At 38.1% G+C, this 19,160-nt stretch overlaps 1 protein-coding gene across 3 annotated transcripts in view; it reads right to left on the bottom strand.

Annotated features, from left to right (window-relative positions):
- Positions 1-10,421: 10,421 nt before the first annotated feature.
- The window catches only part of ZNF385D (zinc finger protein 385D), a 684,297-nt gene continuing 675,558 nt past the window's right edge, over positions 10,422-19,160 (bottom strand). For all 3 annotated transcript variants that reach the window (XM_070433332.1, XM_070433334.1, XM_070433333.1), the window contains 3 exons: positions 17,022-17,200; positions 15,623-15,724; positions 10,422-13,388 (listed from right to left, as the gene is read on the bottom strand). In XM_070433332.1, the coding sequence (XP_070289433.1) occupies positions 13,155-13,388; positions 15,623-15,724; positions 17,022-17,200 (515 nt within the window). In that variant the 3' untranslated portion in view covers positions 10,422-13,154. The remainder of the gene's footprint in view (positions 13,389-15,622; positions 15,725-17,021; positions 17,201-19,160) is intronic.

The following is a 19,160-nucleotide window of genomic DNA, read 5'->3' as shown; positions in this document are numbered from 1 at the left end:
GAAGGGTGGATAAATAGGAAATTCAATAACTTCATTTATAATTTATCAACTACTTCTCTAGGAGACACAATTTTATCTCTTTTCCAAGCAGATGCCTTCAAAAAGCATGTTTTATTAAATACAAATGCAGAAACTATTATTATTAGAAGGGTCCTTATATATAATCTATTTCAAATCAATAATTTTATAATTTGGGGAAAGGAGAGTAAATAATAAAGTCTCCACACAACATATCAACCTAACCAGGACATGTTGAGCTTGAAACGAAGCACTATTGATTATTACACCAGTGCAACAGGTATAACTTGGAAGTATTCCAGGCAAGGTAGGATTATTAATAAGCTTATTCATGGCCCATGACTTGCCAATGGTCCTTTTAACCATTTTTTTTTCTCAGTTCGGTACTTTTTCTGACTACATGTCTCTTTTAATACCTTATCCTTGGATTACATTAATGATAAATATATTAAAAATCATTGAAAATATTCAGAGCTTCCTATGAGTCCAGCGTGAAGCTAGTCCTTAGCTTTCTTCTCAGGCTCTATCCTACTCCCCTTATTCCTCTTCCCTGAGAGTGCACCCCCAGTAAAAAACATATTTAATTAGTATTTCATTTCAAGTTCTGCCTCCAGGGGACCAACCTAAGACAACAGAATTGATTGTGGATAGCAAGGAACAGAATGTTTGAGAAATAGAAAAACAGAGGTTCATTCCCCGGCATCTCCAAACAACCATCATCTCTGCCTGGCCAGTGTGGCTCTGTGGTTGAGCATAATCAGGGAGGTCACTGTTAGATTCCCCATCAGGGCACCTTCCAGGGTTGGGAGTTCCATCCCCAGTAGAGGATGTGCAGGAGGCAGCCAATAAATCATCCTCTCTCATCATTGATGTTTCTATCCTTTTCTCCCTCTCCCTTCCTCTCTGAAATCAATAAAAACATATAAAGTTATTTTTAAAAAAATGAAAATAGAGGAGTTTTCAGGGCCCTGTTTTTCTTGCCTATCACCTCAAACTTCAATGATACATTTGGAAGCCTTGGTGGTGGTACTGGTTTGGCTCAAGAATTCAGCAAGTGCTAAGATTGTAAATAACCCCTTAAAGGGAAGGTACAAATTGTTGGTATAAGTTCATGGGAAAAGTGAAATAAGCCTACAGTGGGTTTACAATCTTCCCCAAAGAGATATGTTGAAGTCCTACCTGGGAATATGAGAATATGACCTTATTTGGAAATAGGATCTTTGCAGATGTAATTACGTAACATGAGGTCATACTGGAGGAGGGTAGGTTCCACATCTATCGTGACTGAAATCCTTATAAGAACAGGAGACACCGTCTTATAGAGGAAGGTGATGTGAAGACACATAGAGAGAACCCCAATGTGAAAACAAAAGCAGAAGTGGGAGTGTTCATCGAAGAGTCAAGGGCTGCTGTAACCACCAGAAACTAGGAGAAGGCATGGAACAGATTTTCCCTGAGCCCCTAAGAAGGGACCAATCCTCCAACACCTTCATTTTGGACTTTTAGCCCCCAGAACTGGGAGAGAATGGATTTCTGTTGTTTTCAGCCATCAGAGTATATGGTTATTGGTTTCAGTAGCCCTAAGAAATGAATATACCTTAGTATACAATGGAAGGGAATGAACTAAAACTGGGCTTTTCTTCATAAATCTGGCAGAACCCTATCGATACCAGGTGTTGCTTGAAGTCCTGCCCTCTGTCTCTCCCACTTCTCAGCTAGAGGGACCCAGGGAAAAGGAAACAGTGGCCACAATAGACTTCATTTTCTCCTACTCTGTGTAGCATTTTGCTTCTGTTAAATTCTGCATTTGGGGCTTTAAATAAATCACACACTTGCAGAGGGTATGTTGATGTTGGCTTTGCCATCATAACCCAACCCACCTGAAATGCTTGACACTCTTGAAAATAATCCCAATTAATGAATAAAACATGATAAACTGGTCATTAGCTTTTGAAGGTGAACTCTTTAACAGGAGGGTAATTCAGTAATGCCCTAATTGCTTTCCTCAGCATCAGACCTTAGCTGACATTTTGTTTTAGCTTCAGCATAATAATTCCCAGGCTATGATTAGAAAGACCATGCACAATTTCGTAGGACTTGGCCAGAAATTATTCACAATGCCTGGATTACACACTTTGAAAAATGTGAAACTGTGTTAGTCCAGATTCCAAAACTAGCATTGGCTTAGGCTCCTGGCTTGGAATACTCAACAGAAACTTATGATCTACTTTGTTGTGTAATTTAAAAAAAAATTATTTCCAAGCAAAACAACATGAAAGAGACCTTTGCTAGTAGATAATTAGCAATTTAAAAATGGTCCAGCCGGTGTGGCTTTAGTGGTTGAACATGGACCTATGAACTAGGAGGTCATGGTTTGATTCCCAGTTGGGACACATATCCTGGTTGTGGGTGTTCCCCAGTGTGAGGCAGCTGATCAATGACATTCTCTCATCATTGATGTTTCTATCTCTCTTTCCCTCTTTCTTCCTCTCTTAAATTAAAAATTACACACACACACACACACACACACACCCACGCACATCAATGTGTCCCTCTATTGCCAAGGCAGTGAAAGGTAGCTATTTTGCATGCTATGGCTCATTCTACATTTTAGATACTCTTCGTACAAATGTGGGAAGGAAGGGGAATTATTTCAAAAGTTAACAAAGACACTTTTGTATGAATTTTTTTCAAACTAATAATCTGGCAGCTTACATGTATTTGTGGAAAAGTTGTCTGTGGACCTAAAAAAATAACCAAATATATTCAGCAAAAGTATGCTCAGAAACATTATTATTTCTGAAATTTTCTTCAGATTTTACTTAAAGGGAGAGGAAATTAGGTATTGTTTCCATTTGACATATGCTTTGTGTTTCTTCCTAAAATCCAATTTCTGCTATTAGCTGAAGCCAAATGCTCCTGTAGGGGAATACTGAGAAAATGCCAGAATCCCTTTCTTGAATTTAGTCCCCCACTGCCCGAATGAAATGTTTCCTGGATGTCAACTCTAAGAAATCACACACACATTCTAGTCATTGGTTTGTCACAGGTCATATTCTGGTGAAGGGAGCCTTAATGAAATTGATGTTTGCAAAATATTGCCCCTTGTAAACCATCTATTCACAATGACAATCAAAAGCATTACAAGATGAAGCCAGCTATAATGAATTGAGGGAGAAGGAAGAGGAAGGAAAAGAGCCTTGAAAGCTAGCTGGAAGAAAGACAATGTGGTGGATGAGAACCAATATTCCACGCTGGGGTTTGCAAACCAAGTGTTTACAGGGGCCTGGCAGGAAACGGTAACTAGAGCCAGAGTATAGGTCACAATACATTGCAAAACTCTGCTTTGTCCAAAGGGGGCAGTCACAGTTCAACTGCAGCTAGTAGTTGCTTAGGAATGCAACACTAGGGCTCTCAGATTTTTCTAATTATTCAAGAGAAATCAGATTTTTCAATTAAAAAATAATTACATTTTAGATTTGGGGAGCTGATTAGATTTTGTTTAAAAAACACTGTTCAGGAAAAAAAAAACACCACCTTTTTCAGTCCTATGGAAACATGGGCTATGACCTTGAAATCTCTTATCTGCACTGAAATTTTATTTCAGACAGGACTAACCACAAGGTTTTATTTATTTTTATTTTTTATTTTATTTTTTTGTCAATACCAGAGGATATTTTTCCACTGATTTTTTTTAGAGAAAGAAAATAGTGACAAAGTCAGAGAGGGAAGGTGGGTGGTAGGGAAACATCCATGTGAGAGAGACACATCCATTGGTTGCCTCCCACACCGGGAATCAAATCTGAGACCCTTTGGTGTGCAGGGAGGATGCTCTAACCATTTAGTGACACCATCCAGGGCCCAGCCACAAGATTTTAATGTTATAAATAAAATAACTGTTCTGCTTTACATTGAATTGAAATGGAGTAGCAACCAAGGGAGAAGAGGACCTCACCACTCTATTAACACTAAGTGGTCAGTTTCAAAATGAGGAGTCTTTTCTAACAAGGGGGAAAGAAGGGACAATGGAACAGGCATCATCTGGAGATGATATTTTATATTTTTCCCCTTCAAACACATTTCTTGTCAGAAACAGTCATGAGACACATTCTGTGAGTCACTATAAGTCTTAGTTGGCACTTGGAAAAATCATGGTATGTCGATTTTCTGTGCTTTTCTAAGTAGTAAAATATTGCAAACAAGTAGAGAAGAACATATACAATATACACTTAATTTGTTCTAATATTTCCCTTCCAAAGAGCCTTAAAACTTAAACTAAAAAGGTAAAGGGGGATAAATGGAGATGGAAGGAGACTTGACTTGGGGTGGTAAACAAACACTATAATTTACAGATAATGTATTCTAAATTGTATATCTGAAACCTGTAGAGTAATTTTATTAACCAATGTCAACCGAATACATTTATTAAAATGCTAAAAAAGAGCATGAAAATAAGGAAGCTGTTTCCCAAATTGGATACATTGCCTACAAATTATTTATGGGTGAAAGGAAAATAAGCAACCACTTTTATTTCATGACCCAAGTGAAGAATAAGGACATAAATGTACCAATTTCCTGAAATCACCAGTAATGCTACATTTATCTGGGCAATTTTGATGCTGTCAGAGAGAGAGATGATGATGGCTACAGGTGTTTCTAGAGCTGCTGAAAGAACTAGGCAACTTTACCACATAGCAAAATCACTAGTGTCTTTCTTTTACTGAAACTTAAAAGTTCTTCTTAAAAATTGTCTAATATAAAGATTGATTTGTTTACAGCTGTAAGTTTAACAGTACAGAGCCAGAGGCATGATAAAATGTGCTATATTTTACATGTCCGAGCTAATAAAATTGAAGCAGCTTCATTTCACATTTCCGCAATTTTTGGCATATGTAGGACTTTTATTACCTGACTTAAAATAGAAGAATAACATGATGCAAATAATCCAAATAGTCCTAGTTAATATTTTAAATTTTGAGCCTTCCTGACAAAGGGCAGTTCTTTGGGTCTGCAATTAAAATAAATAATAACACAAATCATCATAATTCACGTCTACCTGGGGACATCTAAAACCTCTGACTAAAGGTTATTCAGCATGAGCTGGCAAGCCAAAAAGCGCAAAGTCAGTTACTGAACACATGGTCATCTAAGGTGGAACAAATTTGCATCCCAAGCATTTTGGCTTCCGCTACTCAAGTCAAGCTCCCAACTGTGCAGATAAGGATAGGCCATGCTGGTTCTACCATAATGTAGCATCGCTGTAGCTGACCAATGAGGCAGAGACCCATATGTATGTGGCTACAGAAAAATCAATTTCTTTAATCCTCGGTTTCTTTTTTCTTTCTTTCTTTCTTTTTAAATCAAGGAAGTCATGTCTACTGCACCTCTTCAATGTCTGTGGTAATGTTTGGCCAAATATGTATTATTGTTATCAGGTAAAACCTTATAAAACCTTTGGCTAAGGGGTTGATATTGGGCAAAGCCCTGCTAGTACTTTCTAAGCTATGAGATTTTAATGAGAGAAAAAGAAAAATCACATTCCCTCCCCCTTAAGTAGATTTTGCAAGATTACAAAAATGTGGGACAGCCGAAACCGGTTTGGCTCAGTGGATAGAGTGTCGGCTTGTGGACTGAAAGGTCCCAGGTTCGATTCCGGTCAAGGGCATGTACCTGGGTTGCGGGCACATCCCCCAGTAGGAGATGTGCAGGAGGCAGCTGATCGATGTTTCTCTCTCATCGATGTTTCTAACTCTCTATCTCTCTCCCTTCCTCTCTGTAAAAAATCAATGAAAATATATTTTTAAAAAAATGTGGGACAAAACTTAGTCTATTTTTAAAATTTTAAAATATTATTCAATGCCTCTTAATGTAAATGCCAAAGTTTCCAATCAGAAGCCTTGTTGTCAAAAACAAATGCTGTCTTCAATTTGTAATCACTAAATGCATTGACATTAAGCTATTTTTCGTCTTGAGACTAAGGCTCAAATTGGCTTAGGTCAGTAAATAAGTATAATCCACTCAACTCATTTGATAGGGTCCACTTGTAGTTCAAAATAACCATTGAAAAATAGCCAAAACTGTAGTGTTTATGAGAATTGAATCTTTCATCATATATTGGCAAATATTGCATTTTCCATTGAAATTCCACTAAGTTAAATATTAGTAGCAGAAACGATTGCTTACAGATAAAAAAACTTTAGTTGAATTGACACAAGATTTCAACTGATAACGTATATTTTTAAGAAAATATGACTACAATTTTTCCCAAGAAAAATGTTCTTAGTATTTAGTTCCAAGTGTATAAGGAAATGTTTCTTTTTAAAAAATGAAAGTTTTTTCCCCAAGAACAATTTGAGTGTCTAATAATACTACATATAACATTGGTATCAGATCAGTCTAATTTCAAATATGTGGGAATATGAACACTGTAAATATAAAATGCAATTTTTAAAACAATTTATTGAAACTTTTTATAGAAATTTTTAGGCTTAAGATTTTGGAACCAATTTTGAGACACAAATGTCTTGTTTTTATTACATTCAGCATTTTAAATAGCATGTATTTGTAAAATAACCTTATTATTAACTACCCTCTCCCTTCTTTGTTTTTGTTGGTTTATTTTGTTTTGTTTTTAGAAGAGAATCATCAAAATAACTAGTGATTTGGCCCAGGTTCCTCACAGTTAATTTGTGTTAAAGCCAGAAATCACGCCCCTTGTTCTGTGACGATCAATCTTTTGCCCAGCCAAACCCCTTGGCCACAAGGCTTTTTCCCAATATTTATCACTACCACACATTTTCCAATAATTCCTTTAAGAAACATATCATTCCCTGAAGTTTTCTGGACTCTTTTATGAAAGTTAAATTTTCCATAATCTCAAGAACTTGATTTACTTTCTATCAATAATATTAGTTCACAGGCACAATAGACACCAACTACCTATTAACGGAGGGTTTTTACCCAATATTAATCTCCCCGGCCCTAGGGTGCTAGGCTGAAATTATACAATGATGTATTTTCAATTTAATTGACAAGTATCCAACCAATAAACCCACGTTGTTATTTTTGGTTAATAAAATTCCATACACTCTCACCATGGATTAAAAAATCCGTAACAGCATTGCTTCTCAATGGATTTATCTTTCAATAGAGTTGGACAAATAGGGGAGTGACTTAAACAGACACACGCAAAAAACCTTGTTTCCTGGAAGAGATGCAATCTGGGTCCTCAACAGAGGATTTTCTCTTTGCTAATTTTCTTTAGTCCTGTTTTACCGCGTCCTGCATACTACCTGAATTTGAAGATTTGCTAAGAGTTCAAACTCTTTACTGCAAGTCAGTAGTTTGTGGGAAAAGTACAAAGCACTACCCAACTCAAATTGCTAGCATAATAACGTTAGTAGAGAGCATAGAATCTTGATATTATATCTTATTTATCAACCTCTCCGATGCCTAAAGCAGTGGTTCTCAACCTTGGCTGCACATTAGAATCACCTGGGAATCTTTAAAATCCTGATTTCTGGGCCTCATCCTCCAGAAATTCTGTTTCTTTGTTACTAATGTTGTGGCCTCACCCCATAACAAAGAAACAGAATTTCCGGAGGATGAGGCCCAGAAATCAGGGTTTTAAAAAGATTCCCAGGTGATTCTAATATGCAGCCAAGGTTGAGAACCACTGGCCTAAAGCAATCAAGATTCCTTAGAACTGGTCACTGTATAATTACTTATATTTACTTATACCGTTTTTGCTCACAAATCATTTTAGCTCTATTTTGGAAATTGCTTTTAGAGCTAACTTGTCAGTCACGAAAAGAACATGATCCCATTTCCTATGGTTTTAGTAAATGTCAGCAAACTCTACAATACTCCACTTGCTCACACGTATTAAGTGCATGCAGGGACAGATTGGACTTCAGTGCATTTTGGCAGTTTTTAGAGTCAACTCAATATGCAAGAAGGATGGCTTTCCATCCAGGAGAAAAGGGAAAAGAAGACACTCAGACTGAAGGTAATGCTTGCTCCTTTCACCCCTGAGCGTGATGAACCAACCAGTGGATTCCATAAACTCTGTGACCCTTCGTAACCTGCACGAACTCCTAATCAAGTTACACATAGGAGGTTTTTTCCAGTGCAGACCTGCCTTCCATCACCATTCATAATCCTGGTAAGTTATAAATCCATTTCTGGAAATAAAAACCTTATAGGCCTCCTGAGGATGATACATCAACATATCTGTCTTTCACTGGAAGCCCTAATATCATTCTCAGAAGCAGTAAGTAGACAATGGAGATTTGCCATATAAATGATCCATTTCACTGCCTGATAGTAGCCTCTGTAGTTACTGAAGCATACCTTAGGAAGATCAGCAGAGACACTCCAAAAATAAACCTGCCCTTTTAATGAAAACCAACAGCAATCAATATGTACAACATTCACTGTCAGTGCTGAGTTCAAATATAGTCATACCTCAGAGATCTGGCAGGTTCGGCTCCAGACCACCTCAAAGAAGCGCTTGTAGGAACACCTCAGAGTTCGGTACCAGACCACCGTAATAAAGCAAGTCTCGTGATAATGCAAGCTTTTATCTTGTTGCTGGGGGAGGGTCTTGCCTTCAATTTTTAAAACAACAAAACACCCAACACCTGTGAAGCTCAATAAAGCTAAGTGCAAACAAAAGGAGGCATACAGAACTCTTGCTGTGACAATGAGAGGGCAACAGCCTTTGGCCCTGAAGCACGTGGTCTTAACAATGTGGTCATTAGCTAAAGCACCTGCAAAGCCAGGGCAGAATTAGTGCAGGGGCCCATTTGCGCTGTAGGGAGAAAGCATCAGAAAAGGAATAAGGAGGAGGCATTTAAATCTGTTGCTCCCTTCCATACTCCTGTAGTCAACTTTCTATTGCCTTCATGGGGTTTGTTTTGTTCAGAATTCATTCTGCTCTAGACTGAGAAAAGAGATGCAGTGCAGCCTTCATGGCTTTGTTGTAAGTCCAATGTGAGTTAGCCCCTCTTCTAATAATTGTTGGTGAGGTCTACATTCTGATGGATCAGACCAATGCCCTATGGCGTGGTTTTCACTCAGGATGGAAAGGAATACAGAAAACTTTTCTGGAAACATTCAAGTATGTGAAGAGCTGTATGGTTCACTACAAGAAAGCAGTCTTATTCCTGAGAGGACGAGAGACGTGGTCCTTTAAATGCAGAAACAGTAAGCCAGCTCAGCCTTTATTCACCTCGCCCATATTACTGATGAAGAAATTAAGGACAAAGCATTAGTTGACTACTTGTTCCCCTGTAGGTCAGAGACGGAGTTGACTTCTTTCAGGCTCACTGTTTTCCCCACCACTTTATAATGCTTTACTGTATACAAGCAGTTATTAACACAATGCTGTCCACGCTTATGAACAGAAACGTAGTTCTATGCACCAATTCAGATTTGAAGGAAAACTACCAGAGTCATCTTTTAGATTTGTGATCTGATTTCTTCAGGAAAGTTGAAACATTACATGGGCATGTAAACGAAAATATGAGTTTAAAATCTAATTGTAAGTGAAATTTAATGCCCATCTCTGCTATGTATTGGTTCTGTTCCTTAGAAACTTACTTGGGAATATCTACAAAAAAACTTGGAGTAATCCCATTTTTAAACTGTATTGTCTTTTAATATTTAATTCTTTATTTTGTGATTTACTGCTCTTTTAATTTTTGAGTATAAACACTCTCTTGGCTAAATAGTTCCTTGGCAGCAAACATGTAGCCCCCTTCAAAAACCTATACACACACACACACACACACACACACACACATATCTGATGATAACAGCAGTGAGTTATTACAGCAGACTATGGAGAGCCCGAGAGTGCCTGAAGATCACAATCCTTTCAGAGGAGGCAGTGATGATATAAATTGCCCAAAGCCAACTGTGTTTGCTTATGTGAATAGAACAACCACTCTTCAAAATTTAGAACAAGTGAGAGGAGCAATTTGTCATTTGTAATCACCTGTTTTCCTAAAAGAGAAAGTACGAACCTCCCCAACAACTGTTTCCCATTTGTCCGGATGATCTGGATGAGGTGCAACCACGCTTCTTCCAGAGGCAGTTTGACTCTTGCAATGCATTTATATTTGTTTCAAATGGAATCAGAGATGCTTTCTCTCTCCCTTCCTTGTCACGGGTGTGATGCATGGGAAGGGATACATATATATAACCATAAAGTTGACCACCCTTGGGGATTTTTTCTGAGCACCGCTGCTGATCAATCTGGATTATTGATCTTTATTCATGGAGAAAGTTCCCTCAGGGGAAGGGGATAGCTTTATAGCAGACGGAACTGCAATAGATGTTGATAAATACGTGGAGTGGGGGGGAAACAATTCACAGAGAATCCACTTTGAGCTCTAAGGTTAGGCTTCATCCTTTATTAGGTAGTGAGTAAAAGACAACTGATGATTACAACGCCAATGTAAGAGACCATTTAAACAAAAAATGGTTCCATAGCGAAGTGAGGCAGAAGGGATTTACGTATTTCTGAGTTTTCTCATATGGCTGATGGAGAAAATATGGCTGATTTGTTTGTTCCCAGCAAATCATTACAGTTAGTAACACCTTGTGATCCAGGACTCTTGCAACAGGCCCTGACTTCTCGTGGACTGGCTCCTTCGCTATGATGACACGGGGAGGAACAGCTAAAGCACGTTGTAGCCAGATTGCATCAATGCACACTAAGTCCTCCAACAGAAAGAGAGGCTTTCTCAGGTGTAGGTGGTTGGGTAAGAATTCAAGCTGACTTATAGTGAAAAACCAAAATACTTGACAAAGCAGAAAAAGGAAACTAAAGTTCAAATGGTGAGAAGATGGTCGCACGAGATACAGACAGAATCCCAAACAACAAAATCACGAGGCAGTCTCCACCTGATGTACGTCAGAGTTTGTGGGTGAAACAAACACACACCTGCTAAGACTGAAGAGGAGAGATATTGGTAAATGCAAAAAAAAACCCACCAGATATTCTCAAATACCAATTTAAGTGCTAACCAACATGTTTAACCAGAATGTATAGTGTAAAGTTTAAATTTTTTTTTTAGCAAAGACTGATAAAATAATTTCCTTCCTGCCTGCCCTTCTACCTTCTTTACATTTTCCTTTCCTTTTTGGTTTGTTTAACAAAAGGTATAAAAAGCCAACTGCTTTAATGATATGTTTATATGACAAATGTCTATAGCTAGATGGTAGACAAGAACTCCAAAGACCATGTTTAATGTTGAGCACCAAGCACGCTATGGGTGTTTCTTAAATATAAAATGACGAATGCTAAATACCTCTCTCTCAAATGGTTTCATCTTGAATCTTTATACCTCTCAAAAGGCTACTACAGTTTAGATAAGAGCAGTTTCAGGAAGGCCATACCTAGCCCTTCCCTATGTTTTTAAATAGTCTTTACAAAACCTTTTCAAAAATATTTTTTTTCTTTAAACTTAAATCATGTAGGGTTGATTTGTACATTTTTTTAAATCATTGATCTAAGATTGACTGCCATTGTTCTTATTAATGCAACAGACTGGCTGCATCAAACCCCATCAGAGTGATAGGTATATGTTAGCTTTCTATGGGAAAAAGCAAATAGCCTTTATCACAAATTAAAGGCACAGCCATTTGTTACCAACTTAATGATAACATGTAACATGGGATGGTTATATATTTACTTTATATAGATTTTCTTTTTATAAGTTATTCTCTTAATCTTTCTAACATATATACAATATACATATATTTATACATACCCCTGATAAATCTTGTTTTAAAGGTAAAACATCAACTCCTTTCAGCCATGGTGAATATTAAAGGCTGTCGGCATTTTACAACTCCACTAGAGAAATGATGGTCAAGTGCATCTTACCAGTATTTTGTTTTAACATTATATCCTTGATCTGCAATAAACTCCGATTCACTTTTCTTGTTTTACTAACATTTAAATATATATTAATTGTTTATATCATGTCAGTAGGAAAGCTAGGAAACAAAAACATAAACCCCACAACAATAGCTAATGTCTACCATCACATTCGAAGCAGAAATCTTTGCCTAAGAGACAACCCTACTGGTATGATATAAAGGGATATTGCAGAGGTACCATATTCTGTTTGTTTGTTTCTCATTGGAAAATTGTTACTTTGCATTATCATCCTAAGTTATGATTGTCCCTTATCCATGAAGCAGAAGAGTTGCACTGATTTCTTTTTAAACTCCCATGATGCATGGTTTTACCTGTTTTCAGATATAGCTTCATTATAAACACTTCTCTATTTCCAGCGATACTGCTTCAGGGTGGGAAAATGGTACTTTGTAAGAAATAATCTTTATTGATATCTCTTCCCACCTCTCTGCTTGGCTCTGTTCTATTGTTCTGAACTTAAAGTCATATCTGAGCTGGATAGAAGGGGAAGAATGCGGACTAGGGAGACCTCCACAAACACCATTGGGTGTTTGTTTATTTTTTGACTGCTTACTGGCATGAAATAGTTATTCGTTCTATCTTTTGCAATTCTTTAAAACCTAGTGGCATAGATTGAGACACAGCACTATTGTTTTACAAGACATCTACTGTATCTAGTTTGTTGGGATAAATGCCCACTAACTGCTGTCATAGCAAGAAGACCAGCACGGGTACTACTATTCACAGTGTTGCTTTTGTATTTTCTTTTGTTTTCTTTTTTGTATTATTTTAATCTATAGAGTAAATTGTTATATATACATTGGAACCAGTTAATGCCCTTAAACAATATATAGTTGTTTCATAAAGCAGGAAAGACAATGCAGAGGGAAACAGATGCCCAAAAGCACAGTCACATGGGCTTCATAAGTTCTAGATACCACCACAAGTCAATGCTGGAGATCAGTTCTAAAATAACCGGTGTTCAAGAGGAATGCTTGAATTTGGAGAAAATACCACCCCTCCCTTCCCACCCCCAAAACCTCCCTCATTTTTTTTTAATAATCTTTTCAATTCACTATCAAAAGTCCTGGCTCTTCAGATAGACTTTAAACGATAAATAAACACTGCATAGTTCTCTTTTGTTTGTTTTGTGTCCTGTTTTTTGAAAAATTATTATTGCAGTACAATGACTCCCTTGTGGAATTCAGTAAGGAGCAAACAGTACAGGAGTGTGGGTGGTCCGAATGGGCCCTGGGGCGGGCCGCAGGAGCGCAGGTGGGAGTGCAGAAGTCTGGAACAGTGTTGCTGCTGGGGCAGTTCGGAGACTGAAGGGGGAATTCACCGCCACAGCAGCAGCGGCTGCAGCAGCTGCCAGCGGATTGGGTAGAATTCGTGGAGCCAATGGCTTTGACGGTTCTTTTGAAAATACTAATTTTACCTGCAAAGGAGAGAGAGAAAAAAAGAACAGTACAAGAACAAACTTTTTGCAGGCTACACTTAGAATCCAAAATGGTGGGCAGCTTTTCAAGTATAGCAATAAGCAATGACAAAGAAAAATTCCCAATTGTGAACTGACAATAAAGGTAATGGAAAGTGTAGAAAGTCTTTCCTTTAGAAGAGCTGGGAGAGCCCTGAAAATGGCCCATCCAGGGTTTTGAAAAGTCCTTTAGAAAAGTACTCAGCAACCATATTTTATTTTATTTTTTTGATACATAGACCCCCTGAGGAAAATATTCATTTTGAGGAAATATAGGGAATTTTTATTCTACCCTTTATGCACACACTTAGTATCACGGAACAAACATTTTTAGAGACATTCACTAATGCTGTCAGTTATTCAAGTGTGTAACTGAGCAGCACAGAGGTGTGAGGTACTAATTACAAAATTCCACCATCCATAAAGAAGTTAAGAAAAACTTATCTCCTCAAAAGTTGGACATGATTTTTTTTTTTTTATCTTTGTGCAATGGTAACATCTCTCAACCTAGTTCATTTTCTAGCTAGTGGCACCAGTAAGATGGCTGTTCTCATGAAGAAAATGTTCCCATTTATGGGAAGAGTAACATAATGATAGCTAAGTATGCTTTGGATGCTAACATGATCACAATTTCACTTGGCTATTTAAGAACTATTCACTTCATTGCTGAAGGCTGCATCTATGCTGGTCAGAGAGAGCTCCCAAGGTTATGACTAGTGATGCTGAAACATCAGCTCTGAGCAGAATTTTATATAGAAAGGCAGATTAAATTGCTTTTGTACAAAAGAGTAAAGTGACTTCATTTGCATAAAGATGGGCGATGCTACCAAATTAATTGGGTCAACTCATGCTTAGGTCTCATAATAGATGAAATTTTCTTTTAACTATATTTTGATGTGTCAGCAGCACACAATAGCACCAATTATAGTTGACCCTTGAACAAAGAGGGTGCGGGGGTTAGGGTTGCCAACCTCCCACAGCACTGCTGAAAATCTCTGTGGAACTTCTGACCCACCCAAAAGTTACGCACAGTGGGCCCTGCCCTTCACATCTGAAGGATTCCGAACTGTGATTCAAAATTACTATTTTTGAACTGATTTTGGTTGAATCCATAAATGCAAAACGCTTGGATATGGAGAGCCAACTGTATTGATTGAAATTTGCATATAAGTGGACCTGCACAGTTCAAACCCCTATTGTTCAAGGACCAACTGTAATAATAACATCTATTTTTAAAGAAAACAGACTTCAAAATGCACAATTCAGTACATATTATGTATCAGTTGTTCTTCACTTTTCATTGTGCCCTGGGTCTCTCTGGTGAAAACTATGGCCAATTAACCAGAAAAAAAGGGTACATGCTCATAAATGTTAGCCTAAGATGTCAGGAGGTTCACAGATTTCCCCTAAAATCTTACCAAGATTCCAGGTCAGGACAGCCATATTAGCATGTTTACTTATCTAAAAGGCACTTTTAGAGTAATGGGAAGTGAGCATTTCCCAGTAGTATTTCCCAGGCATTATATGGTGACCTTGGGTGAATAATAACATATAATAATAAGCCATGCCTTTGAGACTGTATCATCAAAATCCAAACTCTTTTGAGGGTATCAATAATACCGGTGCTTTGGCTCTTGAAGATGCTACACAAAAATTTGATTTTTACTGATGCTTTTTCCTAAAAGTATCCATTAACATCAAGAGCCGATTTTTGGTGATTACTTATCTAACTCAAAGAGTTTTCTCCCTTCCCCATGCTCTGTCATCAACCTGAGCCCAACTCAAGACGATAAGATCCTGTGGCTAAAGGGGGCAAAACACCCCAACAACACATGAAACCAATAATTCTGATGGTGACGTAAGGGTTCCAGGGGTGGGCAAACTTTTTGACTTGAGGGCCACAATGGGTTCTTAAACTGGACCGGAGGGCCGGAACAAAAGCATGGATGGAGTGTTTGTGTGAACTAATATAAATTCAAAGTAAACATCATTACATAAAAGGGTACGGTCTTTTTTTTTAGTTTTATTCATTTCAAACGGGCGGGATCTGGCCCGCGGGCCGTAGTTTGCCCACGGCTGGTTAGACTCTCAAATCAATTGTTTGTCATTACTGAGGTACCTCCCATTTATTTCATTTAGTAAGTGACAAAAAAATCCCAGTTCGGGAAACTGTGGGAAGCAGAGATGACACTCACCCCCAGCGGATGTGCTGCCTTCTGTAGTTTGTTGTAAGGACTGTATTTGGGTTTCGGGGGCTTCCCAGCAGCTCTGTCTTTGTGCCTTCTACTGCTAATGTGCTATTAAAAGCAATTAAAAATGACAGCTTAAAAATTCACAGAAAAAAACAACAACACTTTACAAGTATTGTTCAACCTGGGGAAGAATGTTAATTATTTCATGCAAGTTTCCAAAAGACAACTACAAAAAAAAGCATGCACTGTTGTCTTTGGATTCTGAAGCCCGGAGGATATATATTTTTATGCTATCCATTCTACTATATAGTTTAACACGTAGAAAGATCTCCTTTATCCTCGCCTTTTCCCTTATCACTGCATAGATCTCCTTTTTTAAAAGAAGTTTACAAAGAAAAGGAATGTCTGAAAGAATTTTATGTGCAGATAAACAAAGATGCCCAGGCAGGCAGGCATGGATTTATCTCCATGCTAATATTTATCCTTATATTTGTACAGCCAAGTGTCATCCCCTTAAATTCTAAAGATATATAAACTAAGGTGCATAAATCAGCAGAATATTGTACATATGCATGTAAAACACAGCACAATATAAGGGCTGGCCCTTCAATTTGGAAACATAACTGATCTCTTTGTAAGGCTACTCAGAGTGACAGTAAATACAACAGGATCAGTCATCTCTTTAGTAGGTGCCTGCAGGATTTAGAAATACAGTACACCACCATGTAGTAAAGCACATAAAGTCAAAGAATAGCACAGGATAAAGTTATCCTGTAAATATCAAAGCAAGTAAAAAGGGAACATTATAATGTGAACTTTAAATAAAATCAACACTTTTTCGTGGGCAAACTGGTAGAAAAAAAGATCTAATATACCTTTCCTGCCACTCTTCTTATATAAAAATAGTGCAAACTTACTTCAGATAATTTCTAAAAGGTCCGAGAAGCCACTACATTTTAGTATTCCCTCAGCAACTAAATAAAATAAGCAAACATAAATAGAACACTGAATAGAAGATAAGTGGATGGATGGATGGACAGATGGATGGACGGATGGATGGACAGATAAAGGGATGGATGGGAGAAAAAAATAGAAAGAAAGGGAGTGCCCTAGCCGGTTTGGCTCAGTGGATAGAGCGTTGTCCTGTGGACTGAAGGGTCTCAGGTTCCATTCTGGTCAAGGACACATGCCTGGATTGCGGGCTCAATTTGCAGTGGGGGGCGTGCAGGAGGCAGCCGAACAATGATTCTCTCTTATCATTGATGTTTCTATCTCTCTCTCCCTTTCTCTCTGAAATCAATAAAACTATATTTATTTAAGAAAGGGAGTAAAGCAAGCACAGACATCCTGCTCATGAACATGTCCCCTACATGTTTTCATTCCTAGCATTTGTGCAACCTACCTGTTTAAGTTGTGTTTCTGAGTTGACGTGCACATCACAGATTTCACAGTGAAACGTTTTGTTTTGCAGGCCTGTGTTTCCCTTATTAACTGGTCCTTTGCCTTTCACACCTGCTCTGGGAAAGGCTTTGATAGTCCCGCTTCCATTCCGGGCTTCTAGCATGGTTTTGTGCTTTGTACCTGCCAAGAACATTTGGAAAAAAAGAGAGAAAAGGAGAAAAATCTCACTGGTATATTCCTTCAAGAAACTAATACAATAATAAAATTAGCTAGTTTTAGTGCAGTTCTCTAGAGTGGTTGAACTATGAGAATGATGCAGAAGACTATAAGGATGTGTTCGTACCACCGTATACAACATTATTTAATTACTTCTTGGTGGTTGTTGTGTGTTTTTTAAATAATGCTCCACATTACCAATAAGCACCATCAATGTAGTTAACTCCAGAGTCCTGAGATGAAATTAAAGGGGTGTGACTTCATTTCATTTCTTTTTGATGTTAATAAGACATAAATGATAGCTGATGAGGAAGAGTGATTTAGTTGCTAAAAGTATAGTTGAAGGTGATATGTAACAAATGGAATAGCTTTAAACAAGGCATATTTACAGAAATGGCACTAATTAAATACTCACTTTCTAAACAGAATACAAATAGGTATCCTGGCTATGTGTTTTAGGTTCAAAGAGTAAGAGTAATATTACTCTGATCTTAATGACTATGAAAAACACAAACAACCTTATTAGGATAGTAAAGCCCACACTGACTGGCTGATCGCCATTGTCTTAAATAAGAGGCAAGGAATACATGGAACAAGTTTAGAGTCACATGCTTCTCTTTTTCAAAATGATTAAAACTTTACCAAGTTTAATATAAAAATGTATATTTTTTACAACTTAGATCCCCCACTTTGAATGTCATATTGTTATGCATAGCTATGAAAATGTTCTTATCTCAACCTGTAAGGAAAGAGACAAACGTCAACATCTAGTGAGACAACCAGAGGAATGGGAACATGGACCACAGAACTGTGCCATGGTGTGGCTGCGGGGCCCCACTGAGGCTGGCTTTCACACATATCCATTGTGATGCACGGACACAAACACTTTTTCCTTTGTATGAAGAGAGCATAAGTGAGAGTACTGTTCTTCTAGGGAGCAAGAAACATGTATATACATGTATATACACTAGAGCAGTGATTCCCAAAGTGGGCGCTACCGCCCCCTGGTGGGCGCTGCAGCGATCCAGGGGGAGGGTGATGGCCACAGGTGCATTTGTTTTAACTTTTTTTGTATTACCTTTCTATTCTGAGTTCAATAAATAGTTTCATAATTTCAAACTTCAATGTTTCTAATTTACACCTTTCTTTACTATATTTTACAAAAAATGTAGAAACATTAATACATATATCTTTCTGTTTAATTGCTATTAAAATTTTAAAAAAATTAATTTCCAGGGGGCGCTGAGTAATATTTTTTCTGGAAAGGGGGTGGTAGGCCAAATAAGTTTGGGAACCACTGCACTAGAGGCTCGATGCATGAAATTCGTGCAAGGGGATTGGCCCTCGCAGCACTGGCTTCGTCCAGAAGGTTGTCCGGAATGACGTCTGGAAGGTTGTTTGGCTGTCCATTCTAATTACATATTACGCTTTTATTATTATAGATTAGAGGCCCGGTGCACGAATTCGTGCATGGGTGGGATCTGGCCAGCCTGCCCTGATCTGGGCTGATCAGGCCAGGCCGGCCAGGGGGAGGGGACGCAGGAGGTTGTCGGGCCGGCCCTGCCCCCTGGTTGAACTCCCAGTCGAACTCCCAGTCAAGGGGACAATTTGCATATTAGCCTTTTGTTATATAGGATAGTGTGTGTGTGTGTGTGTGTGTGTGTGTGTGTTTGTTTATGTGTAGAAAGTTGTTGGTTGTTTAAAGTCCTTTCTTTAGACAGGTGATTTTATCAACATATTTCTTTTCCACGCAGCTTTTACAGTCAAACTGAGAAGAATTCCTGAGGCTGGTTTGGCTTATGCATGCTTAAAAGAGTCAGTAGGAGTCACTCTTATCCTGACTTTCTTGGGGGACTCTTGATTCACTTGTGATGGGAGTTGGTGTTTGGAGGGCGGAACCTGAATGTTTCAGAAAAGTGTTTTA

This window comes from Myotis yumanensis, unplaced genomic scaffold (assembly GCF_028538775.1).
Source record: "Myotis yumanensis isolate MYYU_CA2020_CCGP unplaced genomic scaffold, mMyoYum1.0.hap1 SCAF_14, whole genome shotgun sequence".
Taxonomy (NCBI): domain Eukaryota; kingdom Metazoa; phylum Chordata; class Mammalia; order Chiroptera; family Vespertilionidae; genus Myotis; species Myotis yumanensis.
Note: the sequence above shows the minus strand (reverse complement) of the source record. Positions and strands in the feature narration are given on the sequence as shown.